Here is an 18826-nt window from a genome sequence, read left to right as displayed (position 1 = left end):
TTACCAGTTTTGCTTAACAATTAAATTCCACTGCTGGCTAGAGCCCAGGACTCCACTGCTGCTCTGGGGCCTGGCAGTCGGGAGGGATGGGGGGCTGCATAAAACGTGGATGTGCAACAGCACCCCTTCACTCTTAGTTCCCTGGTTAAATGTTTAACTGATAAATTTTTAATTGGTTACATGGTTACTTTTTTTAACCGCTATTTACATCCCAGCACTGAGGTTTAGGAGGGTGGGTTTACAGGACGGGAGAGAAAACTAGTGATGCGCCAGAGTAAATATTGGACATGAACAAGAAAACTTACAGCAAAGGGGAATGCAGACAATTTTTTGTACTTTCTGACTGGGAAGAGGTTAGGGTGGGGTGGAAGGGAAGAGAAAGGAACTGAGAACATGTTCACTCATCTTTAGTTCAATGCTATTTAAAGACTGCTTGTCTTCAGTACTAAAGGCTAATACCTTGATTCTCTTACTGCACTGTATGATGAAACTCTGAGTGGAGTTATTTAACTGGTATTGCTTCCTGTGGGTTTATTTTGGTAAAAATCTGTGTGATGCACACCTGCTTTCTCAAGGCTGTCATGTTATGCGGCAGATCCAATTAAAACAATCTGGTTGCAGTTTTCTCACGAAGGGATAAAAATAACCTGGGTGTAAAAGCACGAGAGGAGTAAGACGTGAGCCAAATCCAAATTTTCATTCCTTGCCTTGCAATTGAATTAATGCGAATGAGACAAGGAACATGAAATGTGAAGGGTGGGAAATAGTCACAGCAACATTTGACACAGTCACTGAAGGTAGGGCATTGCAATCCAAAATAATCACTCTGGCTTAGTACCTTTTAAATTTTTCATCCTGTTCTCAAGTAACCTCTTTCTCTGTAATGTGTAATTAGCTAGTGTTGATATGTTTGGGTTTGATCACCTATACAGAACTGCAAGTTCAAAATATCTTGTGTTTCTGTAGCACCTTAGCACAAACTAAAAATATTTTGCTTGCATCATCACTGCAGTGCAGTCATATCTGGAGTAAAGGGTGGTAGCTTTTTAACAGCACAGAACAACTCCACACTACTGTTTAGGACAGGCAGTGACGCATCCTGTAGAAACTTCAAGGTTATTAAAGTAGTTATTTATTGGAATCTGACTGGGACACCTTACTCTGATGAAAAATAATTTAGAGTCTATGAGAGTAATCTGCAAGCTTAGTTTTAATCAAATGTGAAAGACAGCATCTTCAAACATCATGCTAAGGAATTGGTACGGTGCTAATTCCAAGCAAGAGAGTCACCTAATGAATCATCAGTATTGCTTCCTGTCACACCCTGGCATTTTCTGGATGTCTCCCATTCAAGTACTGACAAGACACATCCCTGCTTAGCTAGTGAACTCTGGCAATATGGCTACTATCCATAATCATCTTAATCATTACAGACAACGAGTGCTGCTCCTCGGGATTCTTTCAGTACTGCCCAGTACAATGGTATGTCATGTTCTGCTCCTTTTCGCCAGAAAATGGGTGGAACTGGCATTGGAAAAATATATTTTTCTACAATGTAAATTACTTTATACGGTAATTTGAGCAGACTCAGTATCTTTAGGACAATTTAAAGTATAGCGTTCTGTAGTGAATGACTGGGTGTAATGAACTGTTCAGGAAGGCTGAGTGAAAGAAGCTGAATCCGGGATTTCCTAAATTAGGGCAATGCATTCATTGTGCCACCTGGCCATTGAGGGTGAAGTGAGGACTGAAAGGTGGTCTCTCTCTGCTAGCATGTTTCAAAGAAGCGCAGTCAGGAATAGCAAGTGTGTAATACACTAGAGTTCAAATTTCTGCTGGCAATATGAAAGATTCATTATTTTCTCTCCATCATGTTCTTTTCCAGTCCTTAGAGCTCTTCATTTCTGTCCGGCAAAAGGTTGCCCTACACAGTCCATCTATGGCTTTCCCTATCTGCATGACAGTCAAGGCATTCCCATTGGGAGGGTACATTGTATCTTCATATAGGTAGAGCCCTACACAGATGCAATGGAGTCGCATCATAGGTGCATTTAACTTATGCAATTTTAACTATACGAGCTCAACAAAACAAACGAGAAAAATAACAATTTAAATACTGTGCCTATAGTGCGGGTGATTCCGCCTACCATTCCACTCAATAAGCATTTGACTATACGCGATTTTCACCTTACGCACTGACTTCACAACCTAACCCCCGCGTAAGATGCAATTCCCCTGTACAAAATTTGTATCTGTATGTGATCCGCAGATATCTGCTGATTTGCAGGGCTCTAGATGTAAAATTTGGATCTGCATCCATCTGCAAATGTGGTCTGTGGATATCCATGGCTATAAAGTGGATATCTGCAGATTTGCAAGGCTCTACATATAGGGAGGTTTTCTAACCTATTCTTAAAAATCTTCAGTGATGGGGATTCTGCAAACACTTATCAGGAATGATTTAGGCACACTTGGTCCTCTCTCGGCACAGAGGGCTGGACTGGATGACCTCTTGAGGTCCTGTCCAGCCATACATTTTCATTATTCTATGATAACCACCTTGTATTACTCTTCTGTTTCTCAGTAGACTGTACTACAAGCTTCATCTGCTCTGAGGTTTATTTCAGAGCATATGGTTTATCTTTTGTCAGTTTGTTTGCCATTTATAGCATTTTCCTTAATGTAAAATCTAAGTAAACTGACTATTTTATGTGGTATATTCTGAAATATAATAGTTAACAATTTTATAGTTCCTTCAATTCTGAAAAATCTTTGTGTTTTAAGAAATACAAAAAATCACTGCACCTATAACTGAAATGCAGCTTGCCTCTAACAGTTCAGAGCAACATTAGACGCGAAGTAGGGCAGGAACTGAAGAATTTGGTGTTGAGCTAGACCGATAGAATGAATTTAGGATGTAATTACTCAAACTGAAATTTAGCTATGACAACAGGATCATTAGTGACTACAAGTGATCAGGACCATCTCATCCAAAATAGACCACCTCTACCATCACTATGCTCCAAAAACCAGTGGAGACACTGGCTCAGTAAAGATTCAAAGAGTTCCACCGCTTGAATTATCAAAACTATTCTGAGGCACCCAGAGCAGGCTGGTCCTTTGGGGGAGTTTGATATCTTAGTTCTGAGCCAGTATAACTGCATGTTAAAGAAATATTCACAGTTCCCTTTTGTACTGCAGCTGGGGTAAGTTAAAATAAAGATAAAACTTCATGGGAAAGCCACTGATAAAAGTACTACAGACACTGACACCTCAAAGCAGAAAAGCCAGCTGATATGCTAGGAATGAGGACAAAGTATCATGACCCGGAATTTAAACATAATATCCTACATGCTTCATTCACAATCTTTTCATTTCCTTACGCTTTCAGAGCCCTGTTGGCTGGAGGAGGCTTCTCCACGTGGACCTATCGGCAAGGCTACGATGTCAGTATTCCTGTTTACAGCCCTTTGTCTGCAGAGGTGGAGCTGCCAGAGAGGGGACCAGGGTAAGCTGATCTTGGTGAATTGGACTGGTTGCATTCACTAACTTGTTAAATCTGTGGTGTTAGCATCTAGATATAACTTCAGACTTGCTTACGGCACTGGGCAGGTTTGTAAGAAATGGTGATAGCGGAAGTGTGATAGGTTTGTGTGTATAAATCCATGGTATGCCCACATCTTGAATACTGCCTGCAGGTGTGGTCACCCTGTCTCAAAGATATATTGTAATTGGAAAAGGTTCAGAAAAGGGCAACAAAAATGATTAGGGGTATGGAATGGCTTCCGTATGAGAGATGAATAAGACTGGCACTTTTCATCTTGGAAAACAGACGACAGAGGGAGATATGATAGAGGTCTATAAAATCATGACTGGTATGGAGAAAGTAAATAAGGAAGTTTTATTTACTACTCATAACACAAAACTAGGGGTCAACAAATGAAATTAATAGGCAATAGGTTTAAAAAAACAAAAGGAAGTATTTTTTCACACAATGCACAGTCAACCTGTGGAACTCTTTGCGAGAGGATGTTGTGGAGGCCAAGACTATAACAGGGTTAAAAAAAATAAGATAAATTCATGGATGATAGGTCTATCAATGGCTATTAGCCATCATGGGCGGGGATGGTGTCCCTAGCCTCTGTTTGCCAGAAGCTGGGAATGAGCAACAGGAAATGGATCACTCGATGATTACCTGTTCTGTTCATTCCCTCTGGGGCACCTGGCATTGGCCACTGTTGGAAAACAGAATACTGGGCTAGATGGAGCTTTGGTCTGACCCAGTATGGCTGTTCTTATGTGTTGGGAAATGGTGGGGGAAGATTGCTGTTAGAATATAGTCATGTTCCCTAACTGGTAGCTGGCTGAGACCTATGTAGATGATACATGGAATGAAGCATAGTGCTTATGGCTGGCCTCACTCCGGAGATTGCAGTGGTGATCATCTTCAAATAGGCATGTTTCTAGTGGAGTTGTGCTGGGATTCAAAACATATAATGGTTGTTGATAAAATTTTCAGGCGACATGAAGACTGGAGAAATGATAAATATTAAGGGTGGGACAGTTATTCAGAGAAATATGGGTTGCCTGGTAAGCATTAAAAAAAAGTGTTTTCGTACAGCCAAATGCAAGGTTATACATCTAGGAACAAAGAATGTATGCCATACATACATAATGGGGGATTTTATCTCGGGAAAGCAGTGGCTCTGAACAGGATTTAGTGGACAAACAATTCAACATAAGCTCCCATTGCAATGCTGTGGCGAAAAAGGAAGGGAAATACAGTCTTGGGTGTGTGTAAGGGGAATAATGAGTAGGAATAGGGAGGGATTTTACCTCTCTATATGGCATTGTTCAGACTGATATTTGGAATACTGTGTCCATTTCTGGTAGCCCACATTTTAAAAAGATGTTGAAAACTGGGTGAGGGTGCATAAAAGACACAAATAATTAGAAGGCTAGAAAAAATGGCTTATTTAAAGAGCTCAATCTGTTTAGTAGATCAGCAAGATAGTTGATTAATATTTGGGTACTTTCATGAGGAGAAAATACTGGATACTGATGGGCTCCTTATCTAGTGGAGAAGGGCATAACAAGAACCAATGGTTGGAAGTTAAAGCCAGACAGTTTAAAATTATAAATAAAACACACACATTTAAGTGAGGGTATTAACTTGTTGGAACAAACAACAAAGGAAAGCGATGGATTCTTCATCTCTTGATGTCTCCAAATTAAGACTGGTTGCCTTTTTGGAAGATATATTTTAGTCAAATACAAATTGGGCTCATTACAGGAGTAACTGGATGAAATCCTCTGGCCTGTAATATACAGAAGGTCCGAGTAGATGATTTAACTGTCCTTTTTGGCCTAAAATCTATTAATCTATGATTATTTTTTTAAAATATTGTGTTCATAATACCTTTTTACCTGAGCAGCTGAAAGCACTTGACAATGAGACCTTCCTTGCCTGTCACTATTCCTATTTAACAGATCAGTAAACTGAGCCACTAAGCTTAAATGACTTGTTTACATGTCACAGCAAAACAGATACGGAGCCATGAATATGACCCAGAAACTTTCAGTCCTTTGTGTGATGATCACTTCCTGTCAAATGTTGTCCTTCACATATGAAATATCTGCTACATAGTGCAATGCTAACAATGATGCATTTTTAACTTGTGTACCCTGGGTACTTGAGGCAGCACCCAAGTGGTTAAAGGGATGCTGCCAACTTCAGATCAGAAGTTTACCTTACATGTCAATAATCTCTTCTGCTGACGATGTCAGTGTTTTTGCTATTGTCTTTTGAGGGCTGTAAACCTGAATTATTTTGAATTTCAGGTCACCTGAAACTCTAAGGTAAACAAATGATTGCAGGACAATCTGGAGCGGTAATGATGTACATGGTTTTTCTCATTGCTTCAAATATTCATGTGTGTGAACAATACAGTGACACTTAAGTGAATCCCATTTGGCATTTGATAAATTGTTACCTTAAGCACAGAGGGAGAGAACATCATCTTCATATGTAGGAAACAAAATTCATCCGGTAGACCTCAGCATCTATGGTTTCTCTTTAGTACAGACATCTTCATAGTTCATGTCCACATGATCAGCCAGGTGGTACGGCTGGTTGCAGTACATGAGAGAACAGATGAGTATCTGGGAGCAAGTGCAAGTGCATCAGTCGCTGATTTAGTGAATATTTTGCAACCACCGTGTACCATTGCACACTGCTTATTGGCAGAGTTAGTGGGCTACCGCTTGGGTAGAGTGCCATCTGGTGGCCAATCATTGATGTAATTTTAAAAACAATTGGTCATCATGAATTTTATTTTTCTTTTGTGGTAGGAGTGGGGAAAAAATGACAAAAGAAGGCTGGTCAGAATTTGATCATAGGTCAGTAGATACAATTATATACCATTATTCTAAACTGTCAGGCTTCGTATACATTAAGATTTTACATCCATTTATAGCAAGACTTGGATCATGGGGTTTTGCTGTCATGGGATGTTGACAATATTATGCCAGAATTTTGGTCTTAAATGATTCAAGCATAAAAATGAACAACCTTGTGCAACTTCTGGCGGGCCATTGCAATTATTAGCACTTACCAACAGCTGTGCTGGTTGGTAAGGTAAATTTTATTTTTGTTTCCTTTAGAGAGCTGGATTTAGAGTTTGTGATTTAGTTTCTTTATAGTTTAGTTGCCTAAAGCAGAATTATAAATTCAGTGATGCCAGGAGTAAATATTCCAGCAAGCCTCTGCAAGTTACAAAAATAGCATTACAAATAAAAAAAAGTCCATATAACTCAACTGTCTAATTGGAGTAGCCAAAACTGCTGGTGTGGAGATGGTAAGGAGGGTGGGTAGGGCAGAGTTCAGCTTTATAATGTGTGTGCTTTAGAGCCTTATATTTAAAAAAAAAAAGCAAAAAAAACAACAACCATCAAGTGGAGGGAAATTGGAATCTTAAATAGAGGCCTCATATTTCCTGAGTGTTCTTGGCAGCAGGGGCGGGGGGGAGGCACATACTGTGTATTTCCTTGCATCACACATAGTAGAGTAGTCTGTGTTAGCTGATCTTTAAATGAAGGATCAGAATAAATTTTAGTACTGTTTTCGGTGCAGTGTGCTGTACTCCAGCATGAATGAGCTGCACAGCTTAAAGACATGAATAGCTAACTTGAGACTATATACCTGCATTTTTGACCTGAGCTGTTAAAATACATTTTTGAATATGTTCATATTAAAATAACTTATCTTGCATGTTAGCAATTTACATTATAAATATAAATTTGTTAGTCTCAGCAGAGGTCAATGGCTGAATGGGGCAATGATGCTAAACTCAGACCTCTGTCCTATAAGTGGTTCTTCCAGGATAACACACAGGCACAAGGCTGAGTCAGTGAGGCGAACTTATCTAACTACTGCCCTTACTGTATCTATTCTGTGGATCTACATAGGGTGCCAGGGCTGTCAGCACCTTTTACCCATATAAAATTAACTGAAATGTCTACAAGCAGAAGAACGTAGCATCAGTCATCCAATGTGTTCTAGATGCTTTACAATAAAACACTAACATCGTGTAAAATATAACCAAGTGGACGCATGCTGTAATAGTCTTGCATCAGAGGCTCTCTCAGCATGTTGCAGATTTATTTTTGTTTCAGTTTAGGTAACATGAAGAGTTGCCCATCCCAAGGTTTTGGGCACCCTTTTCAAGACTTAAAATTTACAATAATCTGTATGTCACTTTGAGGAGCTTATCTCTACTTCTTGTTGTCCATACAATAATAATTAGATCTGGCCAAATCTTAATTATGCTATATCAGTTAGTTAATAACTGCTTCCAACTCTCATCCTGTTCTGTCTCCAAATGTTGGAGAAAAAAAGGTGAGTTTTGAGGTGTGTCCAGCAGGTAAATAAATCTGGATTCCGCTGGGCCAAGACAGAAAGAAATGAATTCCAGAATCTTTAGAGAGCAAACTCCTGGAAATGTCAGGTCACTTTGGTTCCACTTTTCAGTCCTCGTAGGTACTTCATCCTGTCATCCCAAATGGCTCTTCACCCGGAATACCGTTCTGACTTGGAGGCTCTTCAGGTTGAGAACAGAGAGTCTGTGCTGATCCTGGACAAATGCACAAATCTGTCAGAGGGAGTTCCTTCTGTTCGTAAACGTTGCCACAAGAACCAGGTCTTTGATTACCCTCAGGTGCTTCAGGTAAGGCTGCTAAACCTGCATAGCCCCACAGACCCAATGATGCTTAGCTTAGCTTAGCAAAGAGTTTTTGTTTAGTTTAGATAGCACGCTTCCTTAATTTTAAGTTAAATTGCTGGAAGAATTTGAAAATAAAAAGTCAATTACATTAAACAGAGTGTTGTATCCTAAAAGTAAATTATATTCTAATTTACGGTTATCTTCACTGGACTCGAAGGACCAAAAGTGTGTTATGAACTTGAAGGGATATACAGGGATTAAAGGGGTGTGCAGTTTAGTGTTTGAAAAACAATTTCGCACAGTGCCCTATGTACCCATGACAAACTGAGAGAGAAGATTTAACAGCATGCAGCTATGGAAACATCTAGGTGAAATGTGTTTGATGGCCTTGGCCCAACTTCTAGAGGGCTTTTGATGTGTCAATGAAGATAAAACCAGATAAGCTTTCTCAGACTCCTGTGTCTTCTGGCAAGTCTCCAGTACAGAGTAGAAGTACTTTAGCATATAGCTGGCTTCACCACACTATACCTTTGACCAGTTGGGGAATATTCCTTTGCACTCCATCTCTGGCCACTAGCATGTAATCCATCATTGAACTTCAACAAGTTATGATAAATTTGTTTTTCTGCAGTGCATCTTGTTTTTCCTCCAGTTCTGTTACTTTTTGTAGGAAAGATGTTTAAAATTCCAAGTGGAGGAGGGTGAGAGGAAGGGAGGGGATGTTCTGAGTTGTAAACCTTCATCCAGAAAAATAATGATTTCTCTTTACTTTGCTTCTTTAATGAAGACTGTATCATTCAAGGATAGCAGGAGAGGGGATAGATATATATAACTTTTAACTCGAAAGCTGGCACATGCAGAGATTGTGAAAATACTTTCCCTTGCAGAGCCCTGCATCTCCCTTTGGAATGTCTGGCTGATAACAGCAATGATACAAGGAGATATATTTATAGTAACTTTTGTCTAGACAGGAAAAATGGTTATCTGGGCAGATGAGCATGTGTGTCCACATCTGGGGCTCTTTTCTTATTCCCCCAGACCTACCCAGTCTTCCACCTGCTGCCCTGTGATCTATCGAGTAGGTGTTTAAAATGCATTTTGCTCCTTTTTCCTCCATCCTCCCCAAAGCAGTCTGAGATTTGATCCCAGCACATCCTTTCCTGCACTCTCTTTACTGTTGCTTTTATTAAACAGACTCCTGGACTGCTCTGTTGCTAATGCATCCTGTTTTGCAGTCTTCTCTTGGCTGAGCTTTTAGAACTGCTCATCAGTGTTCTGATATGAATGTAGGTTTCACAGCTTTGTTGGGAAGCAAATGAGGGGACAGCCAAGACTTTTAATTCCTAGTTCTCATATTTAACTGTCCCCTTCAGAAAGCAAACTGGATGCTCTGAATAGATCGTCTCATATGAATATTGTACCATCGTACAATGCACTGGTGGCACCTCATCTGGAATACTGTGTGCATTTCTGGTCACCCATGTTCAAGAAGGATGACTTCAAACTGGAACAGGTGCAGAGAAGGGCTACTGGGATCACAGAGGAATGGAGAACCTACCTTACAAGAGGAGTCTTAAGGAGCTTGGTTCATTCAGCCTAACAAAATGGAGGCCAAAGGGAGATCTTATTGTACTCTATAAATACAAGTGTGGGATAAACACCAGAGAGGGAGAGGAGTTACTGAAGTTAAGGGTCAATGTTGGTTGCCAGCTTATATCCATTTGTTCTTGTGTCAACAAGTTCAGTCTCGAAATTAGACAAAGGTTTCTAACCATCAGAAGAGTGAAGTTCTGGACCAGCCTTCCAAGGCGAGTTGTGGGAGCAGAAAACAACTTGCTTCAAGACTGCGCTGGATAAACTTATGGAGGGGATAGTATGATGAAGTTGCCTACAGTGGCTCATGGCCCATCTACGACAACTGTTAGCAAATACTCCAATGGGAGAGATTTGACACTAGATGGAAAAAGCTCTGAATTAATACAGAGAATTCTTTCCTGTGTGTCTGGTGGGTGGGTCTTGCCCACATGCTTATGGTCTAACTGATTGGCATATTTGGTGTTGGAAAAGAATTTTCCCCTAGGTCAGATTGACAGAGACCCTGGAGGAACCGCTGCCCATGACAGCTGGGCTGCTGCGGGAGGGTCCCCTGCTGCTGGCGGTGGCTGAGCTGCTGCGGTGCCCCAATATCATGGAGGTCTCTGAAAGTCATGTATTCTGTAATTTCTGCAACCTCCGTGACATAATCATAGCCTTAATCATAATCATAGTCAGCCATTAAGATGTTAGATTTGTAAAGAGTTTGTCATTCTTTTGTCTTTCCCGAGGGATTAAACTTCTGACATGGGATCACTAAAACACAGGATGGAAAAGCCCTGTTAGTTCATCCTGTCCTCATTTTTTGCTTTACACCCAGTGGCCAGTGCAGAATAAAGTTGTACATTATTTTGGGTCTGATGATAACTCAGAACATGATGATGGCAGAGAGCAAACTTGAGTGATGTTTTCCTTGAATGTCTGTGTTCAGAGGGGAATTAATATATAAATTATAGGGATGTAATGTTTGTTCCTTTTTTCATCTTTGTTTGTGGTTGCTATTCACTGACAGGAAGCCACATTCTGCATCGTTCTGCGTGGTGCTCGCCTGGGACAAGCTGTGCTAAGTGATGTACTTCAGGCTGGCTGTGTCCCTATTGTTGTTGCTGACTCCTATGTTTTGCCTTTCTCTGAAGTTCTGGACTGGAAGAGGTTCGTACTTACTGGTTTTCACTCTCCAAACCTGTGTAAGTTATGCATGCCACTTAAAACCTCACAACCTAGAAGTGAAGAAACAGAATATGCAGGGGACTGCATTGAGAATGCTGACAACAGGGCAGTCGAAGTCCACACTATGGATGCATCCAAGCACAGGAAGTAATGGAGCAGGAAAATGAGAGGGGACAAAGGAGGGCAGTGAGCAGCACAGACTGTCCAATTCTTGGTGTTGGATTTCCTGTCTCTTGCAGCTCAGGATATTCATCTATAGAACAAAAATTATTGGCCTTTTCACACTTGTATTTGCACTCAAGCTGTTAAATTTACTTCCAGCAGTTTATACCTCCCAAACCCTTGTGAAGGAAAGAAGTATCCCCATTATATAGGTGTGAGTGACTGAGTCATGGCAGAGATTTTGTATGCACGCACTTAACACTCTTTTTCCTTAAAGATTTATTCAGAATTACACCAAGTCACTGACTGAGTTGGAATTAGAACACAGGAATTCCTGGCTCCCAGTCCATACTTAATTCATTAGACCACACTCCTCTAAGTAGCCACTTGCAGCTGCTTTTCTGCAAATGCACCCCACAGAGTTTTTGGGCATTTCCCTTAGGTTGAACAGCTGGGGTCATGAAGAAATTCCCCAATGGTCTAGTATTGAATAATTAATTGCATTACAGAGGCTTATGCATTCCTCTGAAACCTCTAGAGTGTAGCACGTTATGATACCAGTTTAGATGGACTATTGGTATGTTCTCATGTGGCATTTTTATACTTTTTTCCCCTCTTTGTTTTGCATTTAGAGCCTCTGTTGTGATACCTGAAGAAAAGATGCCTGAAATGTACAGCATTCTGCAAAGCATTCCTCAGCGGCAGATTGAGGAGATGCAGAGACAGGTAAAGTAGCCTGAATATAGTGTTTAAGTCTATACATGAGTTCATGTGTATCCACTGTCTGTGTATGTGTGTGAAGTGTGGTTGGGAGTAGAAGCATTCTGCATTTTCTCATTTTGTTAAAAGTTCAGTTCATTCAGCTCGCTGATATTTTGCACTAAAAATATAATAACTGACATTTATATAATGCTCAGAATACTTAAATACTGAATATGCAAAGATAATTATTTCTGGCATAACTAAAATCTGCTGAAAAGCAGCTGTTTAACAGTACTACAATGTAGTTTAGGTCAGGAATTTAAGAACACTGCATATGATTGCAATTGTAGAAGAACGCTTGAGTACGCAGAGTTCAGTTATCCACACTGGAATTTCTCTGGCATGTTATGTTAACATCCATGCTCTTGTGAAAGATGTTATGGGATCTTCAGTGCCCACAATGGTCAGGGTCTCTCGAGCATGGACTGCGTAAATACTGTGAAAAGTAAAACTGAGGTCCAGACCACCTGTTCATTAAAGATCCCATGGTACTTTCCACAAGAGCAGGGGTGCTTACCCCACTGATGGCCAAATTCCACTGTAAGTAATTTCATTTTACTCTCTTCTCCCTGTTTTCTCAACGCACAATGATGATCAAATTCCTGCAGAGTTCAGTTTTATTTCCCAGCTCTTGCAAGTTAAGACAAATTTCTGATAAAACCACAGTGCAAATTTGTAGCTTCTTGCTCAGCCATAGCTAAATTCCTTGAAGTGAGAGATTAATGAATTCTGCTGACCCTACGTATGTCCAGATCTATAAATATACTTTGAAATCTTTGGCTGAAAGGTGGTAGTTAAATACAAAATGCTTTATGTACATTTAATTACACAAACTCATCCCTGTAAGATAGATGTTATACCTGTTTTACAAGGGGAAAACAGTCATAGAGAGGTTGTGACTTATATAAGGTCATGGAATGAGTTGAGTGGAGCCAGGAATATAATTGAGGAGTATTGATTCAGTTCCCAGTTTGGTCTGATAGATAATACTGCCTGTTTGCTACAGATTGTTAGTGTCCATAATACCAGATACTTGCTCTGACCTGAGTGTTCTCATGCAGATGTGTGTGTCAGTGGCTCAGCTGAGCAGATCGGTACAATTATTGGCTGTAGGCAGATTGTGGTAAAGTGGCTGAGCATCTTGGAGGTATAGGGAAAAAAGGATATTTGTGTTTCACAGATACTTTTATTTAAGGTATTTCTGTCACTCTTATCATTGAGTGCCTCACAGTTACTGATGTAGTCTTACACCACCACTGTGGATAGAGAAGTACTGTTATCCCTCTTTTACAGATGGAGAACTAAGGGACTTGTTTAAAGTCATATATGATTTCTGTGGCAGAGAAGAATTAAACCCAGGCCTCTGGAGTCCCAAGTTATAACCTTAGCCATGAGGCCATCCTTCCTCCCTGATGATACTTGTAAATATCAAGGAGAGGGAGAAAAAGTTTAAGTGGTCCAAGATGTATAAGTAGGAGTACGGAGATGAAATTCAGAAATAGGAAATTTAAGATAAATATCAGAAAATATTACAAATCTAACCATAAAGAATATGTGGAATAGTCTTTCCAAGTAATAAGTCCCATTGTTCAACTCACTCGTAATTACACAGTGCTGGAAGCTATACTATATGTAGGACCTTACTAAATTCACGGCCATGAAAAATGTGTCATGGACCATGAAATAAGCCCTGCCCCGTGAAATCTAGCTATTGGAGGGGAGAGGGAGAGGGAGGGGCAGGGCTGGGGCACTCGAGCTGGGGGGCCCCTACTGTTCCCCAGGCTCCAGCTGCTAGTCCCCGGGGTGGGGAGGCACAGGACTTCCTCTTCCTCTACACAATTGCTCTCAGGGGGAGATGAGACCCATCTCCTGGTACCTCCGTATGCTGCAGGAAGCTCTACAGCTTAGCACACAGAAGTGAGGGTGACAATCCTGTGACCCCCTCTACAACAGCTTTGTGATACCCCCCCCCAACCCTCTTTTGGGTCAGGACACCTGCGATTACAACACTGAAATTTCAGATATGAACATCTGAAAATGTGAAATTGACTCATTTTCAAATCCTATAGCCATGAAATTGACCAGAATGGACGTGAATTTGATAGGGCCCTAACTATATGGATCCATTCTGCTTGTGCTGATGCAAGGAATAGACTAGATAATTTAATCTTCCATTTCCTTCATGTCTAATTTCTATAACTAGTTTAACTTTCCTTGTATGTGGAACAGAAGCCTTTGCAAGTATCACAGCAGCCAGCAGAGGTTTCCATTCCCTGTATTCACCCCACTCCAATTAACTACTATGGCTGTGTTATCTTTAGGTCAACTGCCAGAGATGTGCGCACATTCACAACTCTAATAGGTGCTAAAAACAGCACCTATTAGAGTTGCGAATATATACACATGCCCCTATATATGTATGAAGTCTTTGCCAGGTGCTTTGAATTAAAATATATTTTTAAAAAACCTCCTAAGAACAGTGTGTGTCAAACTGGGGTCGCCACTTGTGTAGGGAAAGGAGAAAATTGGAGATAGCATACAAGTTCTGGGTACTAAAATGCATAAGGGTTGTGGTGAATATGCAGTATTTTACATTGGCAGCTCAGACATTCTAAGGCAGTTTCTCAAACTGGGGTCGCTGCTTGTGTAGGGAAAACCCTGGCGGGCTGGGCTGGTTTGTTTACCTGCCGTGTCCGCAGGTCCAGCCAATCACAGCTCCCTTTGGCTGCAGCTTGCTGCTCCGGGCCAATGGGAGCTGCTGGAAGCAGCACGGGGCAAGGGACTTACTGGACGCCGCTTCCAGCAGTTCCCATTGGCCCGGAGCAATTTTCTCCTTCCTTACCCAGTCAAGTTAGTGTTTAGCTGAAGAGGATCAGTGGTGTTTGATGTGGAGTTTTCTGGCATATAAATGGTCTGCACTAGGCATTCTTGTAAATTCCAGAGTATCACTGACCATTTTAGAGCTTCTCGTATTCCTCATTCACACCAAATTACTCATACACTTGGATTCTTTTTCACATGTGATGAATATTCTTGTGCATATTAGCTGGTGAAAATTCTGGAATAAAACTGCAGCAAGGTCTGTCAAAAGGCTCTCTGCCCACCTTCCTCTTGTCTTCTGAGGCTGGCTCTGTCTGCTGCAGGCAGAGGAAACATGCAGATTATCCATTCATTTATCAGCCTTATTTATTGCTGGTTTCCCAGTGCTAAGCATCTGTGAAGTCCTCTCTGTGATACCTGGTCTTGTGATATTTCCAAGACAGATATTCAGAAAATAATATCTAACATCTGATATGACACTGAATAGCAAAATAAAGGATTGATTCACAAAGTAAATCATCACATGTCTCACAGCTGTCTGCATTCTGCTGTTCTCTGTTTCACAATGGGGCAATATATTTAGTTGGCCCTTGACATAGAGGTTAAAAATATACTTACCTTCTTCTGATGGGAATTATTCTGGAAAAAAAAATCCTGGAACTTCTTGTCTAGTTGGAAGGTGGTCCTGCGACATCCAAGTGTCAACACCTTCAAACTCTCATCTTCTACTCTTTTTCCTGTTTGACTCCTTAAATTATATTTAGCACTTGTATGGCACTGTGCATGCATTAATTAATAAATGAAGATTAATCACAATTCAAGACTTCAGGGGCTGGTGAGGGAAAGGAGAGTTTGACTGTGATTGAGTCTTTGAAGTGTCAGGTGCTAAGAGATTCAAAGGCACAGTCAGCTTGTGGGTAACATCTCAGCCCTGCTGCTTTAGTAGTAGTGTAGCAGAGTGGACCCGTGCTCCTGCCCTGAAGGGGTTAAAAACAGCCCTGGGAACAGGCTGTGGCTGGAGAAAGCAGCCTTTAGGCTGGGGCAAGAAGCCTGGACTGATTGGGGATAGCAGGCTCAGCTCTGGCCATGCTCCAATCGGGCCCAGCTAGCCCTTATAAGAGGCTGTGAGCCAGAAGCCAAGACAATCTCTCCCTCTAGCTATAAAGGAGATGAGCTTGGCTGCAGGGAGCTGGACATAAGGTACCTGAGTGAAGCAGGGCTGTGGAAAGGCAGAGGAGCTGGGGAGCTCTAGCCTTGAAAACCCCAGACTACAGCCTAGCATTGGGCTAATAGGTACTGGGGGTTGCAGAAGGCAGCCCAGGGATAGGCCAAGGCAGCAGGTCCAAACCCTCCTTGCCAGTGATGAGTAGGCTGATACTGCAGTCTGCCCCAGGGTGCGGGGCTAGACAAAGATTGGCAGTAGCCATATACTGAGGCAAGATGGGGATAGAGGATGGGGATTCCCCAGGGAGGGGAGACCCTGAGAGAAAGGGGATACAGCCAGGGGGCAGCACCCCGTGTAAAAGGGAACCGGATCCAGGGAGGGGCACGAGGGCCAGAGGACACGTGGATCACCAGCCTGCAGAGGGCACTCCAGAGCTGAATCGAGCTAATTCCCAGAAGACACCAGCAGGAGTCGCCGCGGGGGTGAGTCGGCCCGTCTACAAGCACCTTGCCTGATCTGGACCGTGACTAATAAGTATTTCTAGATGCCCCTCCGTAGATAAATTGTGGAGCTTGTTTATCCTTTTTCCAGCTGTGAATTACACCTCTTTCTCCATTGCTTTCCACTATGATGTGTGGCAGTGTTTGCTAGTGTCTATCTGCTTAGCTGCTGTCTCTTTTATATAATGGTTACAGAATGCTTTTCTAATCTGTACTCTGCTTGTTCGGAGGCATTATTTCCCTACATTCTGTCTTTGCACTGTTTCAGAGGATTATTTGTCATTGTTTTAGGTAAGTTACTTTGCTCAACAGTATTTAGCAATGTATGCCCTGTTTTCTTCTACTATTCATTGCTTCACTTCTGAATAGGGTGACCAGATGTCTTGATTTTCTACGGACAGTCCCGAATTTTGAGTCTCTTATATAGGCTCCTATTACCCCCCACCCCTGTCCCGACTTCTCACATTTGCTGTCTGATCACCCTACTTCTGAAGAATAACCGTACTTTCTTCACTATCTTGTGATGCTCGTCTCTGTGAGGATGTGGCTCTGACTTGAAAGAGACTGACTGTAGCTAGCCTTAAGTCCAATGCTGCCTCTTACACCTTAAAGCACTTTGACTGTGTTTAAACTGAGGCACAAAGAATGGAGCTTGTCCAGTAGTAAAATGAGTATAACAATGTGTTGAGGCTTATTAATGCTTATAAAGTAGTTTGAAATCATTGGATTAAAGTTGCTATGGAAATGATTGAATATTGTGCTCTTGAATCTACATATTTTCATACCAGCAGATAAGAGCTAGAGTTCTTTTTAACTTCTTTCCTCCACCCACAACTTTCATAAAATTCCACATGAGGAGGTGATATCATGTGATAAAATGAATTTATCATTCACCTTTGAATGGCTCCTCTGCTCTGTCCACTAATCTCTTTTCTCCATAGCTAATTTTAACATTTCAAATAGGTTAATTGTTTTAAAGTGAAGGCAATCCCACAAAATGTCCTCCTTCACCCCTTGTGTTGACTTAAAAAAAAAAAATTATACCTACCTCAGGCTCAGAATGAGCAAAACACAGTTCTGACAGTAATGTCATATTTTTATGTATACACACACACACACATCTACTAGCTTCCCAATGCATTCCGACCACATTTGCTTCTAGGCTTGGAAGGGCCTGAGATATTGGACCTTAGAAGTGTGCTGTAAAGATGCGGGACTCACCTGGTGGCGCCTCCTGCTGGTTGTCTCTGGGAATTAGCTCACCAGCCCTCTGGAGTGCCCTCTGTTGGTTGGTGATCCACTACTACTGCTGGCTCCCGTGTCCCTTCCAGGACCCTAGTGCCCCGCTAACTGGGTGCTGTCCCCTGGCAATACCCCCACAGTTCTGGGTCTCCTGCTCCCTGGGGAACCCCCCCCCCCCATCTCCACTTTGCATCAGTCTTAGCTACTGCCCAGTCTCCATCTAGCTCCTGTTCACTAGGGCAGACTGCAGTATAAGCCACTCATCACAGGCAAAGAGGTTTGGACCTGCTGCCTCTAGCTACCCGTGGGCTGCCCCTGCAACCCAGTACCTAATAGGTCTTACCAGGCCTGCAGCCTGGGGCTTTCCTTGCTGGAGCTCCCCAGCTTCCTTGGCCTTCTCCCTGGCCCTGCACCACTCCAAATACCTGGTTAACCTTCCTGCAGCCAGGTCCTTCCCTTTCTGAATGCAGAGAGAGACTGTTGAGCTCCTGGCTCCCAGCCTCTTATATAGGGCCAGTTGAGGCCTGATTGGGACATGGCCCAGCTGCGGCTGCTTCCTCAGTCAGCCTAGTAGCTGCTTTCCCTGCCACAGCCCTCTCCCAGGGCTGTTTTAAGCCCTTCAGGGCAGAAGTGGGATAGGCACACCACTATATGTTCCATTTTGTGGTTTTTTCAACAAAAATTTTTGGATATTTTAATAGTATTCCTGAGCTTTGTACTGTTGGTAACTTAGGTGCCAGACATTACAGGTAGAGAACTACAAAGAAAACAACTTCATAAAACATTTAGAAACTAACATATTTCTAAAATATTCCTGTGAAATATCTGGCTCATAGAGAATAGTGTTCTCTCTGGGGGTGACCTGAATAACACACATTGGCTTATTTTTATAAATAATACAGCTATCATAATCTCATGCTGATAAAAACCACACCATCATGTAAAACATACACTATTAGATGCACGCACACATGATGAAGGAGCCACCCCAGTTGTGCTAAATTCTAAACTATCTGTATGTACTGTGCCAGTATAAAGCAGTTGCTCCTCAAATGCAGAAATCTTTGCCCTTAATGGGAAAACATTGGAACTGAGTCGTAATATTTAAAATTTTATTTGCCTGTCTTCTCCATTTGTTAGCAGCTCTCTGTACAGCATCTTTCTGTGATTAACTCAGTGGAGTTCATATA

At 41.7% G+C, this 18826-nt stretch overlaps 1 protein-coding gene across 2 annotated transcripts in view; it reads left to right on the top strand.

Annotated features, from left to right (window-relative positions):
- The window catches only part of EXT2 (exostosin glycosyltransferase 2), a 103950-nt gene that overhangs the window by 7041 nt on the left and 78083 nt on the right, over positions 1–18826 (top strand). For both annotated transcript variants that reach the window (XM_030559991.1, XM_030559992.1), the window contains exons 4-7: positions 3392–3508; positions 8030–8225; positions 10828–10967; positions 11780–11873. In XM_030559991.1, the coding sequence (XP_030415851.1) occupies positions 3392–3508; positions 8030–8225; positions 10828–10967; positions 11780–11873 (547 nt within the window). The remainder of the gene's footprint in view (positions 1–3391; positions 3509–8029; positions 8226–10827; positions 10968–11779; positions 11874–18826) is intronic.

This window comes from Gopherus evgoodei, chromosome 4 (assembly GCF_007399415.2).
Source record: "Gopherus evgoodei ecotype Sinaloan lineage chromosome 4, rGopEvg1_v1.p, whole genome shotgun sequence".
Taxonomy (NCBI): Eukaryota; Metazoa; Chordata; order Testudines; family Testudinidae; genus Gopherus; species Gopherus evgoodei.
The sequence above is the reverse complement of the archived record's forward strand: the minus strand, read 5'-3'. Positions and strand labels throughout refer to the sequence as shown.